We start from the raw sequence: 26,440 nt of genomic DNA on the forward strand, positions 1-26,440 counted from the left end.
TTCTGTTTTAGGTGTGAATTGAAGTTCTGTGTACACTGTGTGTATTTCTGTGTGTGTGTGTGTGAGATGCCTGGGTAGACGGTCTGGTCCTTCCTGTCCCTAACACACCTGGGCAGGTCACAGCATAGCTCATTCTTACTGATTCATGTGACGGAAAACAAAAGGTGTATTTTTACTCGTGGTCATGTGAAAATGATTAAGAGTTACACGGATCAGCCATAACATTATGACCTCTCACAGGTGAAGTGAAAAACACTGAATATTTCATTACCGTGGCACCAGTCGGTGGGTGGGATATATTGGGCAGCAAGCAGGAAAAATGGGTGTAAGGATGTGAGCGACTTTGACAAGGGCCAAATTGTGAATGGAAGAAGGTGGCCTGGTCAGATGGATCACGTTTTCTTTTACATCACGTGGAGGGTCGGGTGTGTGTGTGTGTGTGTGTCGCTTACTTAAAGTAGATGTGAATTCATAAAGTTTTTTTTATTTTCTGTTTATTATCTGTTAATCATTGGGTGGACAAGGCATGATGGGTAAGGAGTTATTATGATTATAAACTTTGAATTTAAGACTGCTGCTCGAAGACAAACAGCAATGTGAGGACATCACTTTGGGGCAGATAATTAGAAGATTAGTCGATAATGAAATTATTAGTTGGAGCCCTGCAGAGCTGTTGTACAGATGGAAATATTCTAGACTTCCTACAAACACAAACACTGGAACAGGACATGGAGGTTATTGCAAATATATTTAAAGGGTTTGTTACAAATACGGCGAGCAAGCCAATTAAAATCCATGTCCACTGAAGCAGGAAGAAACTCAAGGCCTGGCTCCTAAACAAGGTTACATTTCCTAAATTGCATACATTATAATATACTCAATGTCTCAACAGGGCCACGGGCATTGCTTTGTTTGTGTCAGAGAAATAATGAGCCCAGCTAACCTTCCAAGTTTTATTTAGATTAGTGAGACCAGCCTGTAGTCACATAGCTTTGTAAACTAATTAGCTTGGAGGTCATGCTGTCACGAATGAATGCAAAATAAAAAGAGTTTTAAGAGCTGCCACTTTCTTGGTTATCCTACATGCTTAGAAAAACTTACTGAGTTATTTCTCATCCCCACCCTTTGAGGAATATTTGAGACATGCTGTAGATCAAAACACAAAACCTGAACTGTTTGTGCATTTTACCTATAGAAGGTTGTATGTTTTCAATTAAGAATATTCATATTTTTAGTGGAAAACCTTCATAAGTGGTATATTTTGCCCTTTTATCACCACATAAATCTACTGTGATCTGTCTTATAAACTCTGTATCTTCAGCATCTTTTTCCAATATTATTTTCGTTTGTGTTTCAACATTTGAATTCCAGTTGTATTGATTGTCGCTGAATGTTAAATAGACTAGCAAACTCAGATTATGTCCCTGATTTTACAGGATGATGGAGCGACATGTTTCTAGAGAAGTGGTTGATGGGGGATCAGTGCACGTCTGGCTGGACCTGACAAGTAAGATGCAAACCCTTCTGATAGTTTGTGGTCTTTTTGCTGAAATGGGTCAATTTCACTACAATTGTATTGAATAACTGCCATTACAAAACATGGCAATAAACTCCTTAGTGCAATTTAAAGAAGTTTATAACTTAAGTAATATTCTAGCAGGGGTTTTGTAAAAACTTTCCTTATACATTGCTTTGGAATTAAATTCTTCAAATCTGCCTTATATGTATATTAAATTGTGATGATTAACATGTAGGCTACTGTAAATGAACTTAAATATCCCAAAAATATAACAAAATATACACAATATATACATTAACATAACACATTAAACACAGTTAGGATCTCCTGTGAATCTGCAAAGCTGAAGTTGTTTGCTGTTTATGTTTTGTCTAGATCAACAAATTGCTGTTATGCTGAAGAAGAAACTACATGAGGCCTTTCAGGTATAAATAAATGTGTTTTCTGCTGTTTGTTTTGTCGACTAGAGCCATGTGCAAATATTCAGACGTTGTCTGAGGGATACAAACAGCAAGTCCAGAAAAACAAACACGTCTTGTTTTGGGGTAGCATTATGGTTCCGATATCAATAGTATATAGTGATCCTCAAGGCCCCTAAGTGGTTTCTACTATTACACATTACACAAGACCAAACATAAGCTTCAATAACACATTTTGTTGCTTTTTAGTTACAGTTTTGAAATGACATCATGATTAGGTTAAAAGTTGATAAAAAATAGTACTGAATTATTGCCAAGCCTTAATACAGTAAACGTTACTATCTGCCTGGCAACATCCTTACTATAAATATTTTTGAAATTGATAAATGTTGTTACTCTGTCCTTCCATTCACAGGCTTTTGTGGAGAGTAAGTTGAAAAGTATGTCGTACCTGGTCGACCTGCCAATAAAGGTAAATAACAGCTTATGGAAGAATAAAACAATAAAGAAGGAGTATAACAACAACAGAGAAATGTTTGTATTGCTATCTTAAAAAAAGACACTACTTAAACAAGTTGACAACAATACATATATCTGTATGTGTTTGCCTGTTTCTGCTGCAGAACAAGTTCATTTAAATCCTTTGTGTTGCTGTCGTCTTGCAGTTTGAAAAGCCGATCTATGGCAGCCAAAACACAGACTTCACAACATTTGTGACACCTGGAGCTGTACTCAGGTCAGTGTGCTGTGGTATGTGGTCAGACAGCTGCTATCGATCAATACAGTAGCTACCAGAATAAGAGAAGTTATTGACTTTTCACTGTCCTTGTTTATTTATTTGCAGTTTGTTTTTAAGATTGTATTAAAACACATGTTGCTTATGGTAAAGAGTGTTATATATGATTAGTGGTGTCATGGTCGGGGATTGAACCATCAACCCTTTCTAGGAAGACAGCCGTTTAACCTCCAGTTTCTTCTCTTCCTCCTCTTCCTCGTCCTCTCTGGCCCTCCAGTATCACCTTCTACCTGGCTGTGGGTCTGACTGCTCTCTCCTTTGTCCTGGAGAGGAAGGAGGGGCTTTTGGACAGGTGCTGGGTCGCAGGTGAGAAGTTCACACTGCTCCCGCCGTGCCACACAAACTCAAAAGCTGCAACTCGGTCAGAGAGACAACTCTTCCGTTCACTGCAAAACAGGAAAAACAATAACAGGATCTGTCTGTTTGCTCCCAATGACTCCTGTAAATGTGTTGTTGCTCCTTGCTATAGATGTAATATTCATGTGCACTCCCAAGTTAAAGCATGCCTTAATATTTATTGGAGGAAACTTGTTCAACCTGTGTGTTATGGACAGCAACGGGGGGAGGCAAAGAGTTCACTGGAAGACCAAAAAAACCCAAACATATGAAACATGATACAGTAGTGTGGCTAGTGAATCTGAGACATGATCTTTTTTTCCTTAAAATGCCTCCAAATAAGATGGTTTTAGTTATTAACGGTAGAAATAAATACTTTTGTAGATTTTAGCTTGATAAAAGGGATAGAATTTCATATTCAAATAGACACATGCAGCAAACATACTGTGCAGTTATTGATTTTTACTTAAAAAAAATTGTCAGACATCCTCGAAAAGTGCATATCTATAACACTGTTCTGGTTGATTGGGTAGTTTGTTTGGACCTTTTGGGGGAGATAATGCATAAAATATTTGCCCTAAATCTGTAGATTAATTAAAATCCTTGTGTAGGCAATGAAGCGTTTGTGATAGACTTTATTTTAAACTGAATCTAATCAACATGCAGTTCACATGTAGTTTAAGATTAGACCAGTAGGTGGGGTAAAATGATCAGAGCAGGATGTGAAGATGTTTACCAGCAAGCAGACTTCACTGAGGGAGTTTTTTTTTTTTTTTTTTACTCATTATGAATTATTGATTTTATAGCTTTACGTGATTAATAACTTAATAGGAAGCTGCAAATTTTGTAATTATAAAAAAACTGTTTTGCTTTGTTGTAGCTATTTAGATTAAGAAGAGACTGAATGAACCTGGGTTATTGATGATTTTCTTCGGGTATCTTAAAAGCATTTGCACAGAGCTTATAACTGAATAATAATGCATTGTTTTTCTCTCTCTCTTTCTCTCTCTATGTGTGTCTTTGTCTCTCCACCAGGTGTGAGCTCTCTGGAGACGATGTTGGCTCACCTCTTCTCTCAGCTTTTTGTCATCAGCGTTCAGATCCTCCTGCTGCTCCTCTTCATATTGCTCGTCTTCAAGGTTCGTCCACATGACGCAGGCAATAAAACAGACAAGCACAAACACACATACTCTTCAGATAAGACGAGACTTTATTGATCGGGAAAGTGGTATTTGCAGCAGCAAACATAAGATCTGCAGTATTTCTCGATAGAAATAAAGTCCTAAAGAAATGTTTGATTATATAAACATAGCTGACTGTTTCAATGTTTTTTATCACAGACACATAGGTACCCATTTACCTACCTGTTTGTTTCCCTAAACATTTGCTCTTCATTGTAATGCCAATACCTGTTGGGGAAAACAGACCTCAGTGTCGATCCTGTTTAAACATTATTGAGACCAGTTACGTGTTAATTTGAAGTCTTGATGTAGACACGTGATTATATTTCCTGTACTATTTAACTACCAAAGTTGCTGTTTAAGCCGTTTTCTGAGACTGGGAGGCTCATTAAAAGAGCCAAGAGCCCCTAAAAGGTCACTGCATTCCTAATATGATTTGGTTTGTGGAGAGTTTGACTCGTTGAAGTTTAATGTGTCACAAATTACCTTGCTCATTAGCATTTTTACTACCTCGTCAAAATTCTGACGTTACCTGCAGTACACTGGAGCCATATTTATGTTAAGAATTCATTTTAACCAGCAAACAGACCTTTTATTTTCCAAGATTGTGTTCAGTTGTTTTCGGTAAAATGTTCATGCGACATGTGTACAGGAGAAGAAATATGGTGTAAATCATCTTGTGGGAGACTCTGAAGGTCAGCAGCGTTAGGGTTATTGTGAGAACAACCAACCAGTGGGAACATATGGCTTTTGTTCCTCATTGATTTTCAATAGTCATGTGTATGAAATCAATACAGAGAGAAGGCAAGAGAGGATTGATATCATTTGTGTGTGTGTGTGTGTGTGTTGAGTCCAGGCAGGCACAGGATTTTATGGGTGTGTGCTGTCGTCCCTGTATGTCAATGTGTGTGTGTGTGTGTGTGAGCGTTCATGTGTGTGTTAATTAAGGTGCTGAAGTCCAAAGAGACCACCGCTGCATAAATCACTCCCAGCGTTGGCCGTATCCAGGGATCACTGTGGGTTTGCCACGATAACAGCCCTTGATTGCTGTGGCAACCGAGCAGTCATGTGGCCTCTCGGTGCAGGTCTATTTTTGCACGTTGTCAGGGGAGACGGATAGTGTCTTAACACACTGAGGACAAGTGCGCGCACACACACACACACAGGAGACTCAGTCCTACAGATGTCTGCGGATTCGACTCAAGTTTAAGAGTAATCACCTTGAATCTTCTGAGACTTGCAGACCTTTTCTTTTTTAAATAGTTTTAAATAGTTTCACGTCTTGCGCAGCACCTCTGCTCTGTTTACACTCTCTCTCTCTCTCTCTCTCTCTCTCTCTCTCTGTGTGATTTACAACCAAACTTAATCAGCAGCAGTGACTTTTCTTTTCATGTCTTGTAGTGTTTTTGGCTGAAGATCAGTGTAGAAGATCAGAGTGATTCTGTCTCTATAGGTCTCCCCCTCGTTCCCTTTATCTCTTTCTCCATTTCCCTTGATCTTAGCTTCTCATCTGTTTTCATGTTCCTTTAAAGAGCACCCTGCTGATTTACCATTACACTCACACTATAATTCAGTGTTGGACTGACGGTGGACAGTTTTTAAAAAGGCATCAAATTCGATGCAGCAGAACCAAATATATTGTCTGTTATGTTCCATTTTTCTTCCTTGTTAAAATCTGGCGCCTACATTACCCACAATGCAAAGTGCCCACTAATGGTTCAGTCGGAGATTCGGGTTTGTTATGCCAGTAGCAGCTAATGTAGCCTCAAGCCGCTAGCCTCGAGCAGTAATGAGGAGTGGGATAGAGAGGTCTGGTAAACTCACTTCTTTCTAACACTAGACTCCAAGATTTTTTTTTCCATTTTCAAAGTTGTAGTCTCCTCCTCCAACTGGCGCTGACTCAAGTGACATCACTTAAGGCAGACTAAAGACACTAAAGGCTTTGTACTACATTTTTCACATATGCAGCAGCCTTACTCCCCAACACCTGTTAACAGACTTATGGTACAATAGATGAGAGCAGTCATGTGTCACTTTCCAATCAACCATGCAAAAAGTGCGAGCACCAAATTAAACTAAACTTGTGGCACCATGCCATAAGCTGGTGCAGCGCATTTTGAGCAAATTCTGACTTTGTCAGATAATAAAATAAAAAGAACTTCCCCTTCCCCAGAGAGCAAAACATGAAATCTGTGGCTTCAGGCTATCTAACTGGGACCCGACCAGTCAGTAGTGTACTTACGTGGCAAACACAGGTTAGTTAATGATGTTACTGAGTAAATGACATGTGCTGATTGTGCCTGTAGATAGACACAAATCATAAAAGATTCTTAGTAATGGTGTAAGTAAAAGTTTCACTGTGAAAAATATGTCCCTACTCTAAAACCTGCTTTTTAATATCCAGTTTGGTTTAACATTGTGTCCATTCGAAAGACTGCTGGGAGCAAAGGGTATTTTAACATAAATTGAGCTGAACTACCTTCTAATAATGAACTTGTAAACAGCATAAATTAATGTGGGAAGTGGAACTCAGACAATGATTGCCCTCTGTGGCAGAAGTAAAAATTAGTCATCCTCAACATTTGTTTTGTTATGGTTTCACAATGATGAAAAACAGTTGGAGAACAATTAAATAAAAAGTAGGATGTAGGCTCTGTAGAATATTTTAAATGTTGGTTGTAATACTATAAAAATGTTTAGTATTTATGGTCATTGATATTTTGAGCATGTAAAAATAGTCTCTCTCTCTCTCTCTCTCTCTCTCTCTCTCTCTCTCTCTCTCTCTCTCTCTCTCTCTTTCTCTCTCTCTCTGCAGATACCTAATGAAGGCTCCTTGGTGCTGGTCATAATTCTGATCGTGCTGCAGGGCATCACTGGCATCTCGTTTGGCCTCGTCATCTCAGCCGCAATCGACGATGAGCAAAGTGCCAACCAGGCCGCCCTGGGCATCTTCTACCCCAACCTCATCATCAGCGGTAAGACTTTGTGTGTGTGTGTCGGTGGTAACCAGTGTAGAGTTTGATCATTAAACTGCAGCTCAGGTAGCGTCTTCTCTCTGAAAGTTATCTGTGTAAAATCCACAGTAGGTGTCTCATTGCTGGACCATTCTTTAACCAGGAAAGTTAATTATAGACTATGTGTGTAGGTAGTGTAGACAAATATTTATTTGGGTTCAAAACTTTACAGGATTCAGGAGGACTTTTGGATTTAATCCTACTTTAACAATTTAGTGAAGGGAATAAAGAGTGCTGCAGGGGGTCGGGTTTGTTAACTGAATATTATCAAATGATATGATTCGTGATTCTCTTTGTTAGTTTCCACAAAGAGGTTGCTAGTCTGCCACAATTCCAACAAAAAGAGATTCTCCCCATAAACTTTTCACAGTGTTCGTGGCCCAAAGAGATAAAACTTTCAAAGAGAGCAAAGTTTAATAAAAGGAATCTAAATGTATGTATATCAGTCCCAACATGCCGGTTTTCTGCAAGTACTTAAAATACTCTAAGTAAATTTAGTTGACAATACTTGGGTTTTAAATCCTTGAGTGTGGGATTTTTACAGATACATGAAGAGTCTGGTAAATTCAAGCCCTTGCCAAACGAGTTCTGCCAGGTAAATCTCTCTGTTTGCAGTAAACTAGACTTTTGAAATTTCGTGTCTGTGGCGGCATTCTGCGGCCTCTGTGACCATAGTCACAGAGGCAACTCAGTGGGGTAGAGACTGTACGTCACAAGCACGATTCAACAGTGTTGTGTAATTACTGTCACTGTCAGAGGGTGGAGACAAAAATTCTGCACTGCAGGTTTAAGGAACGGATCGAAGTACTTCGATTGTATCAAGTGACATTTGCCCAGTTGTCAGTCTATACTTCTGAGATTAATAACCATTGGTCAATACTAGTCGGACTACAAATGGCTTCCGAAAAAAAAATCTTGTCCCTTGCCTACAGATTCAGCATTCATGTGCTGGTGTCTGTTTAGAGAGGTTAAAAGTCCTTTAAGTTGTCGGGAAAAAAATGGATATTTGAACATCTGTATCTTGAACACTCCATGGAAACCAAGCAGACTCCTGGTATGTTTGAATCCTCCAGACCAGCTACTGAAAGACTTTTTGGTGCTATTATTATTACCATCACTACTTCTGATGTTGCTATTAATAGTACAGATACAGATACATTTATTAGTTTCTGACTCTGATGGGGGGAAAACCGTTAGCAAAAATGACTGTATCTCTGAACTCTCACGCATGTAGGCTATTCTATGTGATCTCCTTTCACTTCCTTTCACTGAACCTCCCCTTAAACTGTTTGGAGCCCCCCTTGGGAGGCCCGCCTCACACTTTGAAAACCACTGAACTATATCATAGTGGAATCTATTACTATCCATACTCTAATCTGTGGAGCCAGTAAGTTCTTGTAAACATTCTTGTAAGACTCAACCTTTTAAGATTCCCAGAAAACACCAATATCTGCTAGCCTGACGCCTGAGCTACTGTCTCTACCTTATCAGTCTAACTACCGTCATCCTAACAAGGACAGTTACATGGGATACATAACTAGAGCTGGAAGATCCGTGAACATTTGTGGGGTCAGCTAAAGACTCCAAGCTAGACCTGTCTTACCTTTCCCTGTGTTGTATAGTGTCTTGTCTTGTAAGTTGTTTGTTGTGACCTTGTTATTAGGGTCTATATTTGGTATGTGGATGAATCACAATAAACTTACTTGAACTTGCTGTTTCCAGGCAGTGTTTTTTCAAGATTGAACTTTGATTCTCCATATCTTATTTTTTTCTGCAGCCACTTCCTCGGCTGCTTTTGATAGTCCAAGTGAAACATCACAACAGGATGAAAACAAGAGAAACCAAAGATGGTTTAAATGCTTTGGGGGGATCATTTTTAGAACAGAGCATCGAGATACACGCCGTATTTTAACAGCAGGTGTAAATGACGTCTTACACAGTATCCCCTCTGTCCTGGACTGTAGGTATCATCTGGCCTGTGGAGTGTATCCCGTATCCTCTCCGCTACATCAGCATGGCTCTTCCTCAGACCTACGCCTCAGAAGCCCTTCGCTGTATCATGTACAGAGGTAATGTATGTGTTACACTCATCAGTTTCATAATGTTACAAGCTGCTGTAGCTCGTCTGGTGTGTAGTCAGAGTGTGTTAGGGTCAGATGCATGCATACGGCTCAGATTGTTACATAGCCAGTCGTCTAAATCATTAATCAGCTCTGGATCCTGTGTACGTCAGCTTCCTGGAATGTAAGGTATAGTGGTTTCGCTCTGCCTCCCAAGCTTTCTTCTTCTCTTGACCTTATCGTCTCTGCAACAGTAAGATCCGACGACAGCCCGAGCTCTCTCTCTCATGTTACACGATACCATACACGCCAAGCACAGGAAGTCAGAGGAGACATTTCCCGTTTAAAAACCTTATCGTGGAGGTGCAGTGGAAGAAGAGGCACAGGCAGGAGTTGACAGTGTCAGAAATCAATTTGGGGGATGAACTGTAGCTTATTTTTCTTTCTTGGGAACTGCATCCTGTCACATTCACTAATTGGATTCACTTGAACCCATAGCGTCCCGGTCCAGACCGTGGTGTTATATTCATGTTTTGCTTCATGTATGCATTCACTACAGCCTGGATAAGCTTGTATCCAGATTATAAGAACATTATGTGTGAGACATTAGCTGGGTTACTAGAACATTGTTGGTTTTTGCTCTAGAGGTGCTGATAGGTCCTGTTTTTCACCTTTGGACGAAACCAGGCTAGCTGTTTCCCATTGTTTCCAGTCTCTATGAATAGCTATGCTAACCTATTCCAAAATGTAAATGTGTGTTTCTTTAACACTGTATTTTTTTCTTGCCAAAGTTCTTGTACAGATGCTTGTGTTTAGACGTTAGTGTTTAACATTTGGCGAGCACCAATAGGCAACTGTTAAAGAAAGCACATGCAAATTAAGAATACATCTTCATCAATTTGACAACACGTGCGTAGTGTTTAGAAAACAAGCTCCAAATACAGAAAACATAACCAAATACACGAACACGCTGCAAGTAGCACAGACAAAACCCACTGGGCTGACTCCCGACATACAATGTGTCCACCTTTGGACTCCTGTATTATATAGTGAATATAAACATGCATCTTTGCAACAGGTTGGGGTCTGTCTCGGATGATGGTGTGGCGAGGCTTTGCTGTCACTCTGGGCTGGAACACTTTCTTCCTCATCCTGGCCACAGTCATCTTAAAGCTGAGGACGTGATAACCGCACAGAACCTCCTTCAGTGTGTGGACAGCGCCATCAGGTGAAGCCCAGGAGCCAACGACTCACCTGGGGGGCCTCCTGTCTGTGCATGCAGTGGGGCAGCAAAGGGGCGGGAGGCAAACACTGGTTTAATGAACTGATTAAGTTGTTACATCAGTCTCTGCCCTCTAAATTATCTGTCCCACATACAGCGCACACACACACACACACACACACACACACACACACACACACACACACACACACCAACCAACCAGCTGCCTGATCCTGCAACAGTTGTTTTGGCCTGTTCAAGCACGAGTGAAATTTCAAAAGGCTGCACATAGAAGTACACAAGAGAGAATATGCACATGCACAATATGACAATATCTGTGAAATAATAAAATGAGGATAGTGTGTAGTCTTAGACTTTCACTTGTATGTGCAGCTTGCTGAAACTTTTCACCCCCAGAATGGTCCATGTACCAACTCAGGGTCTTTTTTGTTTGTTTAGTTTGCCCTGGTCTTAATGCTAATAGTGAGATTTGTTTGTGAATATACTGACTATAACTGTAGGGCAATATTTTTTTTGTCCATACAGTATTTTTTGTCTACCTTATATTTTTCATTATGTCAACTTTAACATTATAAAATTGTCAGAAAAGGAGTCAGCACAACAAGACAATGTGAAAATGTTTTTTGTGGTTGCTTTACAAGCAGAGAAGATTGTTGATGCATGTCGTGGGAACCCGGAATAGGTTTTAAAGTGCTGATTGCTTCATTTTGTTCAGGAAATTCTCACCCATTCAGGCTTCCCGCAGCAACAGTAGTTTTACGTTCTGTCTTGTGTGTGACAGGAAGTGGTAACCACATCTCATCTTGGTGCATTATCAGCTGATCAGCTCCAAAGTTTCGTCTAGATGTGTGTTGACGTCATTTTCAGTTCAGGTTGATGGGGTCCTCCATAACTTGTGTTTTGTGCCTGAATCCCCTGTGGGAGAAAAACATGTCAGTGATTAGAAAGTGTTGGTACTGCATAATTTCTCTTTTATTACGCCCCACTGTGCTGGACAGAGTGGATTCTGTTGGATAGATTCTTCTCACAGGTCAGGTGTGTCAACTGCTCATACTTTATACTTTGTTTATTACTCTTCCACCCACATTAACATAATAAAAGCACACAGGAGTAATGCTGATTTGGATTGCCTTTTGGATGAGGTGTCTTTACTGTGATGCAAAAGGGAAGAAAAATGAGGAATAACTGTAAAATCTGAAATGCCATGGAGTTGGATTGTAGATTTGAGTCACAGTCAGTGTAGAGCACAGTCAATGGGAAGCAAATAAGAGATAGTTTGATATTCCTTCCTACGAATAATCAAGTTTTGAGGAAGGCTACATAATATTTTTTAAAGATAAAACTCAATAACATTATTTTGTTGTTAAAACAGAAGGACTAATCTTTAAATAAATGGGAATTTTCCAGTTTTAAGTGATTTTTTAAAATACAAACATGAAGCTACATTATACGTAAATAGTGGATAGAAGGATTGGAAAGAAGTAACCAAATTATTAGGAAAATATATTCTGTTAATAATAAATGATACGCAGTTAATTTCTTTGCATTTTATTCATCTCTATGAGGACAGTAAAGATTAATCTCTAAATAAATGAACTCTCTGAATTGACCACATGTAGTTCCACATTTTGCAAAGTACACATATATACAGAGTTAGATGAGAAGAGAAGTACCACTCTCATGTCTGTTTGCTAAATATGAAGCTACAGCCAGCTGCCTCTTAGCTTAGCTTAGTTTAGCGTAAAGACTGGAAACAGGGGGAAACGGCTAGCCTGGATCTGTCCAAAGGTAACAAAATCAACAAGAACTTGGCACGGGGATTTTCCTTAAGAAATACAGCCGTTTATGAGCTGTGGAGATGTGAAATGACCATGTCGGGTTCTCTGTGATGTTGATTCCTGGGAACCTGACTGTTCACCTGTTCCACGTCAGCTCCACTGATGTAGGTGTGTCTTCACCTACTTTTTCCTAAAAAAACAAGCGTCACCTTGGTTTTGTTGACGTTGAACTGTAGGTTCTCTGTGTACCACCCTGCAAGAATGATGATTTCCTGTCAATACAAAGTTGTTGTTGTTTGAAATCTAAATTTCACAAGAGAGCTTCATTTTTACCACATAGACGCAAGAGCGGTATCAATCTTCTCAGCAAGAAAGCGAACAAATTTCCCAAACAAAACCACTGCCTATTGTCTCAGTCTACCATCACATGTTGTGCCAATCTCATAAAGACTTAGAAATGTTTACATTCATCTGAGCACATGCCTAATAAATCAGAATATCTTTAATAGCAGATGTTTTACCCAGTTCAGCTGTATGAATAAACATATATACCAGCATGTGTTGAAGCCATGATGCTACAGTACGTGTTGCAGTGCTGGTAATGCCAGTTATATTAATGTAATGAAGAATTTATGTGTTCTTTAACAGGATAAATAATTAATCAATCTAAATGATTTTAAATCCCTCTGATTGCTTTCTACTGGATTATGTCAGGGTCTAATGGTAAAGATGGATGTACAGTATGCTGTGTGTTAGATGTGGGATCTGTAGGAGAGAGTTCCCTGCACTGTAAATCTGCTGTTGCTCATGTTGCTCTGTTGTACATACACATTTCCTCTTGCACATTTTAAGGGACTTTGTGTTCGTGTTTGGTAGCCTCTTTGCTCTTACAGAAACAGCTCTCCACCTCCTCCTAAATGGACTCAACTGTATTTTGCCAAACTGTGAGGATACATGCTGTACCTCTGTTTATATTCATACTTTGACAGAAAGCTGAAGATGAATCCCACATCATGGTTGGATTACCTCTGTGCCTCACTCGACTCCCATCACACAGTAATGTACCTGTAATAAATATGTTTAAAATAGTGGACAATCGCCTGTTCATACAGCTTACGCGAAAGTATGGACATTATTCGGTAATAGTGTGAGTATTGTGAGAATCTGTGTAAGATTTTCATATGGTGATTGTTGTTAAGTGCTCTATATCCATTTTCGAGGAATACCTTTATGTTTAATATTAGTATTAAAATACCTGTGCCCCAGTTGAAAATCTACCTGCAAAACCAGCTAACCATTATGTAAAAGCAAGCATCTTGGAGCAAAACTCCTCATGTAAGAAGCACAAGATTTACATGAACTGCAATTATTCTACTGAAGACACTATTTCAAATATGCTGATTACATGGGTTCTTATTGAACTATTCCACTCCTGTATTGCCCCCCATAATGCTGACCGAGGATGCCCTCTCTGTGTGATTTATGTCTATGTTGTTTTGTCTGTGGTTTGAGGTGGTTGGGTGATGTCACATATTTCTTTGCACCAGTCAGACATTTGGCAAGATCTGGATGGAAATCTAATGCCAGTTGTTTTGTTGTTTGACAGTGCCCAGGCAATAAAAGCAATCAAAACTGATCAAACCACAGCCATACAATGTTTGAGTCTTAATAAATAATACCTATGGATGTTTGGGGCTTTAAAGTGAATACAAGTCTAAAATTGCCATAAATTAAGCAATAAAAAGGAAACTATGGCTTAATTTGGATTGAAGTAATCAGAGCTGTATATTTAGACACTTCTTATGCAGATATTTGACTTTATCTGGTTAATATTTAAACATTGCAGTTCATGTAAACATACCGTGTTGCCAGGAATTTAACTCCAAACTACCTCCGCTGTCTCTCCCCAAAGGGCATGTAAAACATTTACACTCCTGTGTTGTGACATGTATGCACTGTGATGGCAGATAAGCTTCGATGAGGTTTTATTCATGTATTTAAAAAAAAAACAATAAAATATTGTTTATTAAATCCTCCCTTTGTGTCATTGTATGCATTTCAGAGTTGTGCCAGATTTTACTCAACACCAAAAGCAAAAAATCCCCCACAATTCCTGTGGTTACAAAAACACCCGCAGGCCATGGATGACTGATTTATTCAATGACATCATGCCCGCTTGTATCACTGTGTTGCGTGTTACCATAGTGATAAGGATAACCCCGCTGCCTTCAGTAGAAATGTAGATTTTCACCCCAACCGGTTGACTGTTTGAACTTGTGTGTGTGTGTGTGTGTATAATGTGCACTTGTATGGCGGTGAAATTGTGAGTCAAATAGCAAACCTTTGGCACTGCAATCAAAGGATATTTCATCAAAAATTGTTTTGAGATCAAATACTATCCAACTGGAACAAAACTTAATTTATTAAAGTAAAAAAAAAAAAAATGTTGCAAGCCAAAGGTTTTGAGGTTAAATAAATTGAAATGAACATTTTGCAGTACAAATAAAGACTTTTACATAACATTTATTTGGCCAATTTAAGCCATTAATTTAAGACAATGTGGACATGACAACAACATATCCATGACAACAGAGATTGTTTTTGTCAAATGTTTTTCTTTTGCTTGGACTTTCACCATTTCTGGTTCCTAAAATAGTTTAGGTTTGCTGGAAACTCAGTAGTTCAGCGTGGTTATGCTTCCTGGAGTCATCTGACCTGAAACAACCTATTTCCCAGCTCTTCCGCATCACCTCTGGGTATTTGTTTGAAACCTACATGTGTGTCCTTGGGCCCATGTTAGTACAGTTACAGTTGTGTGAATCCCCAAGCAACTTTCTTCTGTGTGTTAACCATTGCCATGCTGCTCAGAGTCTAACGTTTCAACAAGGCCATAGTACACCTCATAATGCAACCACTGGAAAATAGATAATGGCCTTAGTGACAGGCTGCTATTAAAATGGCCCCCGTGTGAAAAGACAGTGTGGTTAACTATTCACACCCAATTACAGTGGTTGGTGAGCTTAGTGACGACACCCTACCTAATTATGTCAATGACTCTGTTATTATATGCAATGACACCCAAAGTCTCGTAGGCCTATACTGTATGTTCCTGCAACTGAATCACCATATATGCAACTCGATACGGACAGAAAGTCCAAAATGCTTCATTAAATTGCGATTACTGGCGTCAAAAAGCAAGATGATTAATCAAACATGGTAAAGAAGCATTTTAGGTAACTGATGAAACTGATCCAGATGTTGCAATGTTTTTTCCAACTTTAATTAAAGGAGAAATACAGAATGATTTTGAGTTAAACACAATTTATGGCTGACTACATCTGGTTTACATTTTCTCTAATCATTTTGAAGCATGTCTTATGACTATATTTACACACTTTTCCATTCTTTATTGCTCTTGAAAACATGCTGTAGTTGAGCCCTGAGCTCAGAATCAAACCTGGCTTCAAATGAACTGCTTCCCCATCTAACAAAGTGGCTCAGCAAGAAGACTAATATATATTGTGATATGGCAATAAAGGGTATGATTTCATCAACAGACCCGGACCAAATGGATCTAAATGCTTAACATTTCCTCTGATAGTAGATAGAGTTGTTTTGTGCACTGGACAGACATTAGAGGGAACAACATGTGTTGAAAGAGGAAATGCCTTCTTTCAAATACCAGAATTAAGGACTAAGAGAAAAGAAGCAACATGGATGATTTTCGGTACAAACCTAAAAACTAGGAAAAGATGAACTATTCATTATTAATCCTACACAGGGAACTTGAAGTGTCAGAGGAACATACAGTATGCATACTATCGATGAGTAACTGTAAAAAACAGTCAAGTGTAGTGTAAAGTATTACAGTGGTTACAATATGGTTGATGCGGATCTACAATAACAAAAAGTCACATTTCGTCATCTTTGCACTAAATGCTTTGCTCAAAGACAAAGAGACGCTGGTTCATTCGCTTTCCTTGCCCATATTAAACAAGACTGTCTCAGAATTTTTACCAGCACCTGGTCTAATTCCAGCACTTCTTCTGTTACCTCCTGGCCACAGCGGATGCCACTGTATCTGCTTTGTGGCACTCCTCGGCTGCAGTCAATTATAGCTCACCCACTTTTTTCAGTTTACCACTACATCACTATCATCATACAGGAGACAGCTCCCTGAAGGTCCAGCTGATGATGTTTGATCTCTGGGTAACCAGCAGGATGCCGCAGCTAAAATGTCCTTATCACCATGCTGTAGAGGATGCTGATGGTGACTGTTGGTGTGCACATTTCTATTTGTTTGAATTACATGAGGGATGTAATTTGAATTTGTTAAGTTTGCTAGTAACAAAGTAAATCAGATTACAAGGATGTTTTACCATATAGCCACATTGTACATGGACAGCATCATGGATACAAAAATACAAAAATGGTAAAAGGCAGGACTGCACTAGAGGTTTTAGGGTACAATGTTGAGCTCTATTTAAAACATTTTTTTTATGTTTTCTGATTTGTTTCTTGTGCTCACAGCTTAATACATGTCCTACAACAAGACCAGCAGTCTAGCAGTCTGTTTATCATGTTCCAATTTAGCTTGTTTGCATTCTAACATTACCAATAATAAACACAAAGTAAGGTCAAGGGTGATGGGAATGTCATCAGTTTGGGGGGTAATGCGAAAGGAGTCGTTTTCTAGCTTTCTTCTGAACAGTGCTGATCCTTAATATCGCTGTATTTGTCTCAATGCGGTGGTTTACTTGTACTGTGTGATGGGTAGGCTTTAGCTTCTATCTTTTTCTATCTTTTCATGTCCGTTTGAGTCAGTTTGGCAGCCTGAAAACAACCTTCAAATGTATAATGCAACTGCAAAACTGTCTGCCTCTTTCTGAAATCGCTTTTTCCAACAAATTTGTCAATATTTCTCAGGGGAGTGCAGTAATAGATAGTGGCAGTGCTGTGAGAAAAATATAACAGCTCCGACAGTTTGTCGGACTTTGCAACAGTAACTAAAGGGGGGCGTGGCTTAGCGAAGGGTCAGTTCAGCATGAATGTGTGTACCAAATGGCAATCCATCAAATACTTGTTGAGACATTTCGCTTTAAACAAATGTGAACCTTAAGGTGGTGGTAGAGGAAAAGTCATTAGGATACATCTTCTGGGAACCATGAATGTTTACGAAATTTGGTACATCTAGTAGATGGTGGATGGATGTGTGGGCCAGACTTTCACCAAGATGATTGGTGTTTGTTTCCTGTGTGAAACAAAAAGTCAACATTGATTGTTTTTAGTGAAGCTACATAAGCTTGTCAAGTAACGTTACAATTTACGTAAGTTAAGTCACATAAGTAATGTAGTTATTTTAACCCAAACCTTGACCTAACCAAGTACTTTTGTTGCCTAAACCTAACAAAATTGCAACATCACAACGATAAACCATGTGACGTTTCACAACGTTGTCCGCTACTTTTATTGTTAAAGTATATATTTTGAAAGTGTTGAAAGCATATGTATTGCTTCTAAATTGACTGCAGAGCTCTACAAGTCCAAAAATTATGCTAAAGGGAGAACCCAGGGCATTAAAAAGTGACGCCACGGTGTCTTGACCAAGCGTCCTTATGAGTTGGGAGTGAGAATGTGTTGGTAGGATTCATCCTCTGGGCACCATGAATGTCTGTACACAATTTCATGTTGATCCATCCAACAGTTGTTGAGATAGACCACAACAGAAAATAAGGCACCGTTTTGTATATAAAATTTTCCATTGTCTAATTTTGCAAAAGCACAGTTTAAATTACTTTTAATGGCAGTAGCTTTTTTAGCTCTACTGCCTAACCAACAACTGATGCGAGATGGAGAAACGTAAACAGTAGTTTCTTGTCATGGCATGTTTATCTTCTCACACTGTTCAAACCAGTTTACTAAGATGCATCCAGCCTTACCAAATCTCAGTTGTAGCTTGCGTATGATTAAGTATGATGCGAGCAGGCAGGTGCTGGTATTTTGAACTGCTGTTACCGTGCGAGGAGTTTGCTTCTGTTTTGTTTACTACAAAACAATATGTGGACATTGGTTGAATGTAACTAAGTACCTTTACTCAAGTACTGTACTTATTTTGACATACTTGTACTTTACTTGTGTTTCAATTCTTTGCAATTTTGTACTTCCACTCCATTTCATTTCATTACATTTATTTGATACTTTCAGTTACTAGTTACTTTTCACTTAAAAGAAATACCTATGATACGCTTATATAGTATAATGCAGTACTATACTACTATAGTAGTATACAAATTATCTAATACCTGCTTCACATTGACAAACTACAACATTAAAATGCGCTTACGTGTAGGCCTAGTATATTCATTGGTGATAAAAACAGAATGAAAAAAAAAAACAATCAAGACAGATAAACCACAATGGCACATTTACTAGTAAGAACGAAATGTCACTAAAAGGTAAACAATTGTCTCTCAAAAGGATAGCCTACCTCCCCTACGACAAGCATTTAGTTGTATATATTAGTAGTATTAGTAGTAGTATTTAGTAGTATATATTAGTAGTTTAGTATGCTGCTACATATGTAAATATCACATAATACAAAACTTTAAAACTTCGACACTCACACACGGAAATGTTGCTGTAAAGTTATAATACTTGGTATTTCAGTGGGGAAACGTAGCAAAGCTAAGCAGTGCAGTCCCTCAGTACATCCATTCACAATATGAGCAACTGGCTTTAGGTTGTCAGTCAACTACTGTATGTAGGACACACACACATAAACACACACACACACAAAAACAATGTCTGTCAGTTAAAAATGTGCTCAGTCTTGCAGTGCCAGCGCACACACACACACACACACACACACACACTTGATTAATCAGGTCCAGTCGCCCAATGTGGCTGCTTTGTGATATGCTAAACATTCAGTAAACATTATCCTGCACATGGTTACTGTTACCATGGAAGCAAGACAACAGCGCTCCACTCGGCCCCTCAAACACGTTACGGTAGTGTTATTTAATATTTGGCTACACATGAGCACAGCATGTTTCTATCACATAATCCTGTCACACCAGCAAAGACTTCTACGTGCAGCCGTCCTGACTCCCTTGTGCGGCAGAACGCAGCCCAGCTGTTGCTATGTTTTGGTCTTATCGCACAACAACAGCAAAGGATAAAATGCTCGCTGAGAGCAGTCTGCCCTCAGTGCAATCCCACACACTTTGTCCAACGTCAGCGTCACATGGGATGGGAGCAGAAATTTAGGGCACTTGCATCATATTAAGGAAATGTATCAAGTTAAGTAAGTCAGGACAAAAACAGATCTGTTTATGTAGCTGTGAGAGAGGAGAGCGATGCCAAAATAACATCAACTGTTGAAAAGAATGAGAATATGAGCTATTTTGATCTCCATTTCTTTCAAAATAGCAGCATTTTAGAGCTTGAGAACTGTCTGTTTTTGAGCAGTTGGACTTGGTCTAGTTGTTGAACAAACTGTCTCAAAAACCTGAGGTCACAGTTCAGTCTCTGTCAAAACATTCAGTAGCAGAACCACCTCCTGCAATTACCTGTTCACTTAGTGAAATTAGATCTAGACTGCTTGCCAAAAGCTTGGACTATAAATGTTAAAACTGATGGAATCCTATTATGGTATGGTATTTTTGGGAAGAAACTCTGCTGCAGCTAAGACACATGAAAATCAAAAACTTGTTTTTTATTCTCTGCCGACAGAAGCTTGTCAAGAGACTATATTTCTACATATATGGTTACAATTTAAATATTTTAACGATTTTATTTAGTTTCATTGTAGACTTCTTCAGCGGGATGCAGCTACACTTCTCTTCAGGTGCTTGAGATTGCTTTGCACTCTAGTATGGCACAAAATCCTAAATAGTTTACAATTCACTTTTTAAAACTTGGTTGAATGTCATTTGAAAATTCCCCCACTTGTGTTATTGTGCTAATTACATTTGTCATAATGTATCTTTCTTTACCAATTCTTGTTTTAACAATTTTCTATTCAGCGCCTTGAACAATAGTTTATTATAACTGAAACTGAGAAAATAAGAAAATCCAAAATTCTTATTATGTTCATTATAAACACTTCAAATAAATCAAAAAAGTTCATGACATAAAGCATGGTGCAAATTTATCTGGTGTAAATTTAAACAGAAAAGGTAACGCCCTGCCACAAAGTTTAATAATGAAACGTTTCGATCATCAGGTCAGAATGTTTGAAAAATGGACAACACATCCATATTTCTACAACATGCACACCAATAGGCTGACAAGCTCTATGATGGCAGGTGTCGTTAATCATCCGAACCACCCAGGGTCATAAACATCAGGTGCACATGGGGAAAAAACATGTAAAACTGTGAACATGTTGTTATAAAAAATATTATATTCATTCAAATCAAATTATTTGTTGTCATCTCCTACAGCTTTATGTTGTATTTTATTATTTTCTGTTTTCATGTCTTCTTATAGCACTTTATTTAGGTATGTGCTTATAAGAAGTACTGTAGAGGTGGAAGTTAAATCAACCTGCTAAAGATAATATTCCCTTAACTTCACAGAATAACTGGGTTTGCACTCCGGCAAGGATTCGCACAGTGTGAAAACACAAGTACTGGCAGGATCCACCGTGTACCTGAGGCTTGTAATCAAACCACACGCACTGTGTGTGTGTGTCTCTCTATATTTTTCATCATTTCCTGATGCTTTAGACAGAAGTGCAGCCCGTTGGCTCTTGGATAGAGAAGCACTTGTCAAAACATCCATCAGGAGCAAAGTGAACTGGCTGCAAAGCCTTCACCCGTGGAATCAAAGGAAGGTGTGTCTGCTGCTTCCAACCCTGGAAACGTCCAGGAGAGGTGTTGGTGTTGTAACCGTAGCAACGTAAACAGGAGGGTTCAAACACAGATTAAAATGCGGGCAATGATTATGTAAGGCGTGTGCATGGATTTATGTGCATGTGTGTGTGTGTGTGTGTGTGGGGGGGGGGGTTATGTACAGGCACACATGGTTTCTTAAGGCAAAGTCCTAAAGGCAGAGTTTTCTTTCAGTGTCTGCAGCTCGTTGGAAAACACTTCAACCTGCAACGCCCACTACTCAATTCTGGTGTTCAGTAAAGCAGCAGGCATGTATTTTATTAGCAAACGTAAGTGTGTGTTTTACAGCATCTCAGCAGTATAAAAATAGTCTGTTTCTGTGTGCATATATGTGTATGCGTGTGTGTTAAATTCAGTTTAATGTGTTCTTGGCCTCACCTGATTTTTCCACACATTCTCACATTGAAGGACAAGTCTGCCACTCAAAGCAAGTACACACACACACTACACACTCTCACACTCTCACACACACACACACACACACACACACACACACACACACACACACACGTCTTCTGGTGAATACTCTTACACACAGCTGGAGCTGTATTGCAATGATGTTGGCCACATCTGGGACAGATTCAAATCTTTCTTTGGAAGAGAAAGGTCATTTTATAAGAACGACACTGTGTTGTACTTTTTGACGGCGATTTTAAGATTTTGTTTCCTATTCATTGTTTTATTTTTAAGGTTTCAATTTATGTTAATTACTTGTTTTATTGTTCATGTTATGTAGTGCATTAACTATGGCAAGCTCTTGGTTTATTAATGAATCAACTGTTTTTTTATACATTGTTTTGTTTTTAGCTATTTGGGTTTCTGTGCTACACAAATGTCATCTTGAAATACATGTGTGTGTTACTGTTACTGCTGTTGTGACAGAATGTCTTTCATTGTGCTGTGACCTGTCTGACTCACTCTGCATGGGCTACCAAACTAGTTTCCCCTATGCAAATGAAGTTATCTAATATGATAATGATGATGATATGATATGATGAACTAGATATTGCCTTGGAACAGTATATCAAATTACTGAATGCATTACTGATGCAGTAATTTGAATATATGTCATAGTCACTGGTCCTTTTTGGTTTGGTGTATTTTATTGGACAGTGTGAGAGACAGAAAACATGCAACAAAGGTTCCTGGCTATAATGGCAAACGAAAGACAAGATGATTATACAGTATATCCGCCTTAACCACCAGGTTACCAGGAGCTCCACAGGGCAGTTTTTCTTATAGAAAAAGGGGTTTCTGTGGTTTATTACATGTTTTGTTTGTTTGACTAGCTATAGTGATTTGTGGTGAGTCTTTTTATTGTTTCTACTACGCTCAAGGCTAGAAACTAGAATTTCAATGACATTTGGTTGGAACATTAGGGCCACAGGTCAAGAACATGTGATTAGTTCTTGGTTTGAATCTGGATCCAGGTGTGGCTCAAGGTAATTTACAAGAATTTCTCAACTGGATAATTTGACAAAAAAACTCAGTGACATTACTGTTTTTCATGTGATTTTGATGCAAATCTGTATCTTGATGCAGATTACACGACCCATTTTACTAAAATAGCAAATTTAGAGGATTGAGTCATGTTGATATGCAGTCTTCTAGTTTTATCATTTATACAGACACACAAGCAGTCCAGAAAACTACCTCCAATTTCTCTCCTTACTGCTCAGTTGCTGAAATCTGCAATAAGAAACATAAACTTTCTGACATCGCCTTCAAAAATATAAAAGTGGTTTCCAAAACAAACTAAATAATAATTTCACACACCCGCATATTCACAGCAGAAAGAAGGCATGCAGCATTCTGCAGATGAAGATAAAGATGGAGGTTGCAGCAACACACCCAGGCTGAAAATGTAAGCACTCATGGTATGTCAGGTGTTTTGGATAAAAGTGAGCGTGAAAGGGCATACTGGGGAGAAGGAGTCAGGTGTGTCTATGGAGCCTGAATATCACAGATTCACGTCAAAGTTCAATGTGGAGGCAATGGAGCAGCAGACCTACTGAAAGTCTCACTGGTGTTCAAGGTGACTTCCTGTTGCCGTCTGCTGCACGTCAAATCAAAACACTTCTTGGTTGACAGATGTGATCATTGATTTCACCCAGAGGTGGACTGCTACCTTAAAATTTGAGGCTATGACCTTTTAAATAAGTTTTGAGAGACTTTATAGTTTTATTATTTCTTATCTTTATTTACTCTACTGGGGAAATTGTACTTTTTAGTTAAGTTACTTTGCAAATTAAGTTATTCAAAAATGTACAATAAGCATTGATAGAGTGTCAACTAATCCACAGTGAACAGCAAACAAATATACTTCTGATGGAGATAGAGTCCATCATAATACATAGGGAACAAGTGAATATTTTTACTTTACTTTACTTTACTTATTTTTTTAGTATTATTACAGTGAAGTATTACTACATTTACTTTGTAGAACCACAGAATACTACAGATTTGATCAGCTACTTAGTTAACTGTTGAACAAAGTACTATACAACAGCAGTAGTGGAAGGTAACTAAGTACATTTATTCAAGTACTTCCACTTTCCCTGAATATTTATTTTTATTCTTTCCAAGGCTTCTTCTAATCCACTTTCATTTCAGAAACACATAATGTAGGCCTACCTTTTACTACAACCATTATGTTAGTGATTAATCGATTAATTGTTTGGTTTGTAAAAATTCTTAAAATAGTTAGAAATGCTGTCACAATTACTCAGAGCATAAAGTGACACCTTCACAATGCTTTTTTTGTCCAATCAACAGTCCAAACCTCAAAATTATTAGAAATACTTTGAAATGATTAACATAATTAAAAGGAAACTCATCAAATCCTCAAACATTTGTAAAGCTGGAACCATGAATGGTTTTTGGTTATAAAAAAAATAAAACAATTGTCAAAATTGTTGGGAATCGACTAATTGAGTAATTGACTAATTGTTTTAGATAGATAGATAGAAACAAAACATCATATTTTATAAGACACTCATATGTTTTGCAAAGTAAAGTAACTAGTAACTAAAACTTTGAGAAAATATTGTATATACTTACTCTTTGCTCATGTTCTTTGGCCTTATTATTGTTTTATCTGCCTTGTCTGGTATTATTTATTTTTGTAAAACAATTTGTAACATTCTTAAGAAAAGTGCTATAGAAATAAAATGTATTATTATTATTATTGGCCTTTTATTATTATTATTATTATTATTATTATTATTATTATTATCGGTCAAATTGTAGTAGGTAAGTAAAACAGTAGCCTACAATATTTGTCTCCAATAAGCTTTTTATATACAGTCTATGCTAATAAGTAGTAGAAGTATAAAGTATCATGAGAAGAAAATTAAAGTAGCCTACAAGTACCTCACATTTGTATTTAAGTACAGTAATTGAGTAAATGCACTTAGCTACACTCCACCACTGGTTATTTTCCTTTACCTGAATACTAATGTGAAAAATACCTGTATTAGCTAGTAACGAGTAAACTACACGTCCCAGAATGCTTCGCGGTGACGTCTGTCTCCTCCTCCAGCGTACGCTCTCTCTCAGCCACAGCACGGGCAGAACAGATCCGCTCTGTGTTTACGTTGAGATGCTCACAACAAAGGACGGCGCATCGCGGAGAGCCTGTCATTTAAAATAAAACACCGTATTTTGTGTCACGGTGAGCGTTTGTAAGTCATAACTCCGGGAACAGGAGAACAAATAACACAAGCTCCCAGGGCTATTTTTTTTTTGTTTTGTTTTTACGTGGTAACGGAGCGGGTTTACTTTTCTTTATTTTTTTTGCCTAAAAAAAAAGGGAGAAATTAAGACGATTTTTAATTTTTTTATGCCGGTGGAGCGTTAGCTTGCTTGCTAGCATCAGCAAGTTGGGGGAAAAGCCAGGCAGGCAGCAGCTGGTGGAGAAGCTAGCAGCCCAGTCAGCCACACCGAAGACAATAAAAGGAGTTCATCATTCATATCGCAGTGAGTACATGTTCACAAGCCACCTGACTTTGCTTAATATCGATAATAACGCACCAACGGTTACTATAAACTGCCGTTAGGAGGCTAATTCAGCGCTAGCCAGCCTATTCAGTGTCTCTTGTTAATAAACCGTCACCTGCTTTGTCCTGCCAGCGGCTCTGGGACCGTGAACTGACCATTTATTAACGCTACTGTACCCTCATTTGGTTGTTTAAGTCATCGCAGGATTATTACTGCGAGTGCTGCAGCTGCAGAGTACTTGTCTTTGTCAAGTTGTCTGCACACAAGAGTCACATATACCCATGCACCTGTTTTGACTTGGTCTTTACCTCAGTGTAGATCTCAGTAAAGATAGCGCTTCTGGTGGACAGCGAGTGTATCTTTGTGTGTGTGTGGAGGCTTCAAATATGCAGGTATTAGTTTACACCGCAAAATACTGTAACAGAATTTTAAAAGGCTTTCCTGTCATGAATATGGATTTCAATATTGGACATTTTTTTGAAGAGTATGCCGTTTTAAGGTTTAATTCAGTAGCATCAAGATTGCGTTTAGATTCATTTTCAGAATGAAAATAAAAGCTAAATCGTTGCTGCAGTGGTTGCACATTGCAATACAGATTGCATAATATGCACAAGCTTCTGAAGGTCTTCATGACTTCCTTCCAAAACCCTAGTTGCAAGATGAAAAGACAATGATAGCACACTGTTTAAACCACCTCATTCCACCCTGTAACATAGGTATTGAGCCTTCTACTTATTTGAGGAGTAGGACTACATTACTAATGTGTGAGCAAAAACAAATTAAAGAGTTAGAGTTAAAAGAAACATTGTGAACTGTGTGGAAACCAACTTTTATTGCATGTTCACTCAGAAGCTTAGTAAAGAGAGTGCTTCTGGTGGACAGCGAGTGTATCTTTGTGTGTGTGTGTGTGTGTGGAGGCTTCAAAGATGCAGGTATTAGTTTACATCACTTCCAGTGTGAATGCTGAGCTGTCACGGTGGTGGGGTTGGGGTACATTGCCTGATAAGGAATTAAGCAAATGCACACTCTTGCCATTACTAAAGCTTGATTGCCAGTTAATGACTTCCCTCCAATCTCATTCTGCCTCTGTGTCTCTTGTCCCCCCTCCCTTCTCTTTCTTTTCCTATCCCACCCTCTACCCTCATTGCTGTCTTCTGCTCTCTTGTTCACTCTGTGCTGGTTAAGCGATGATGTGATA

The 26,440-nt window shown here is 38.6% G+C and overlaps 2 protein-coding genes across 5 annotated transcripts in view; both read left to right on the forward strand.

The window, feature by feature from the left end:
* Window positions 1-14,377, forward strand: part of abch1 (ATP-binding cassette, sub-family H, member 1) — a 39,947-nt gene extending 25,570 nt beyond the window's left edge. For all 3 annotated transcript variants that reach the window (XM_038737108.1, XM_038737109.1, XM_038737110.1), the window contains 9 exons: window positions 1,437-1,507; window positions 1,895-1,944; window positions 2,354-2,410; window positions 2,604-2,674; window positions 2,952-3,040; window positions 4,106-4,209; window positions 7,067-7,226; window positions 9,230-9,334; window positions 10,404-14,377. In XM_038737108.1, the coding sequence (XP_038593036.1) occupies window positions 1,437-1,507; window positions 1,895-1,944; window positions 2,354-2,410; window positions 2,604-2,674; window positions 2,952-3,040; window positions 4,106-4,209; window positions 7,067-7,226; window positions 9,230-9,334; window positions 10,404-10,510 (814 nt within the window). In that variant the 3' untranslated portion in view covers window positions 10,511-14,377. The remainder of the gene's footprint in view (window positions 1-1,436; window positions 1,508-1,894; window positions 1,945-2,353; window positions 2,411-2,603; window positions 2,675-2,951; window positions 3,041-4,105; window positions 4,210-7,066; window positions 7,227-9,229; window positions 9,335-10,403) is intronic.
* A 10,440-nt stretch (window positions 14,378-24,817) lies between these two features.
* peli1b (pellino E3 ubiquitin protein ligase 1b) overlaps window positions 24,818-26,440 on the forward strand; it is a 47,382-nt gene continuing 45,759 nt past the window's right edge. For both annotated transcript variants that reach the window (XR_005447209.1, XM_038737123.1), the window contains exon 1: window positions 24,818-25,221. The gene's annotated coding sequence lies outside the window, so the exon portion shown is untranslated. The remainder of the gene's footprint in view (window positions 25,222-26,440) is intronic.

This window comes from Micropterus salmoides, unplaced genomic scaffold, assembly GCF_014851395.1.
Source record: "Micropterus salmoides isolate LMB-PRFRI ecotype aquatic unplaced genomic scaffold, ASM1485139v1 Ms_hic_scaffold_22, whole genome shotgun sequence".
Taxonomy (NCBI): domain Eukaryota; kingdom Metazoa; phylum Chordata; class Actinopteri; order Centrarchiformes; family Centrarchidae; genus Micropterus; species Micropterus salmoides.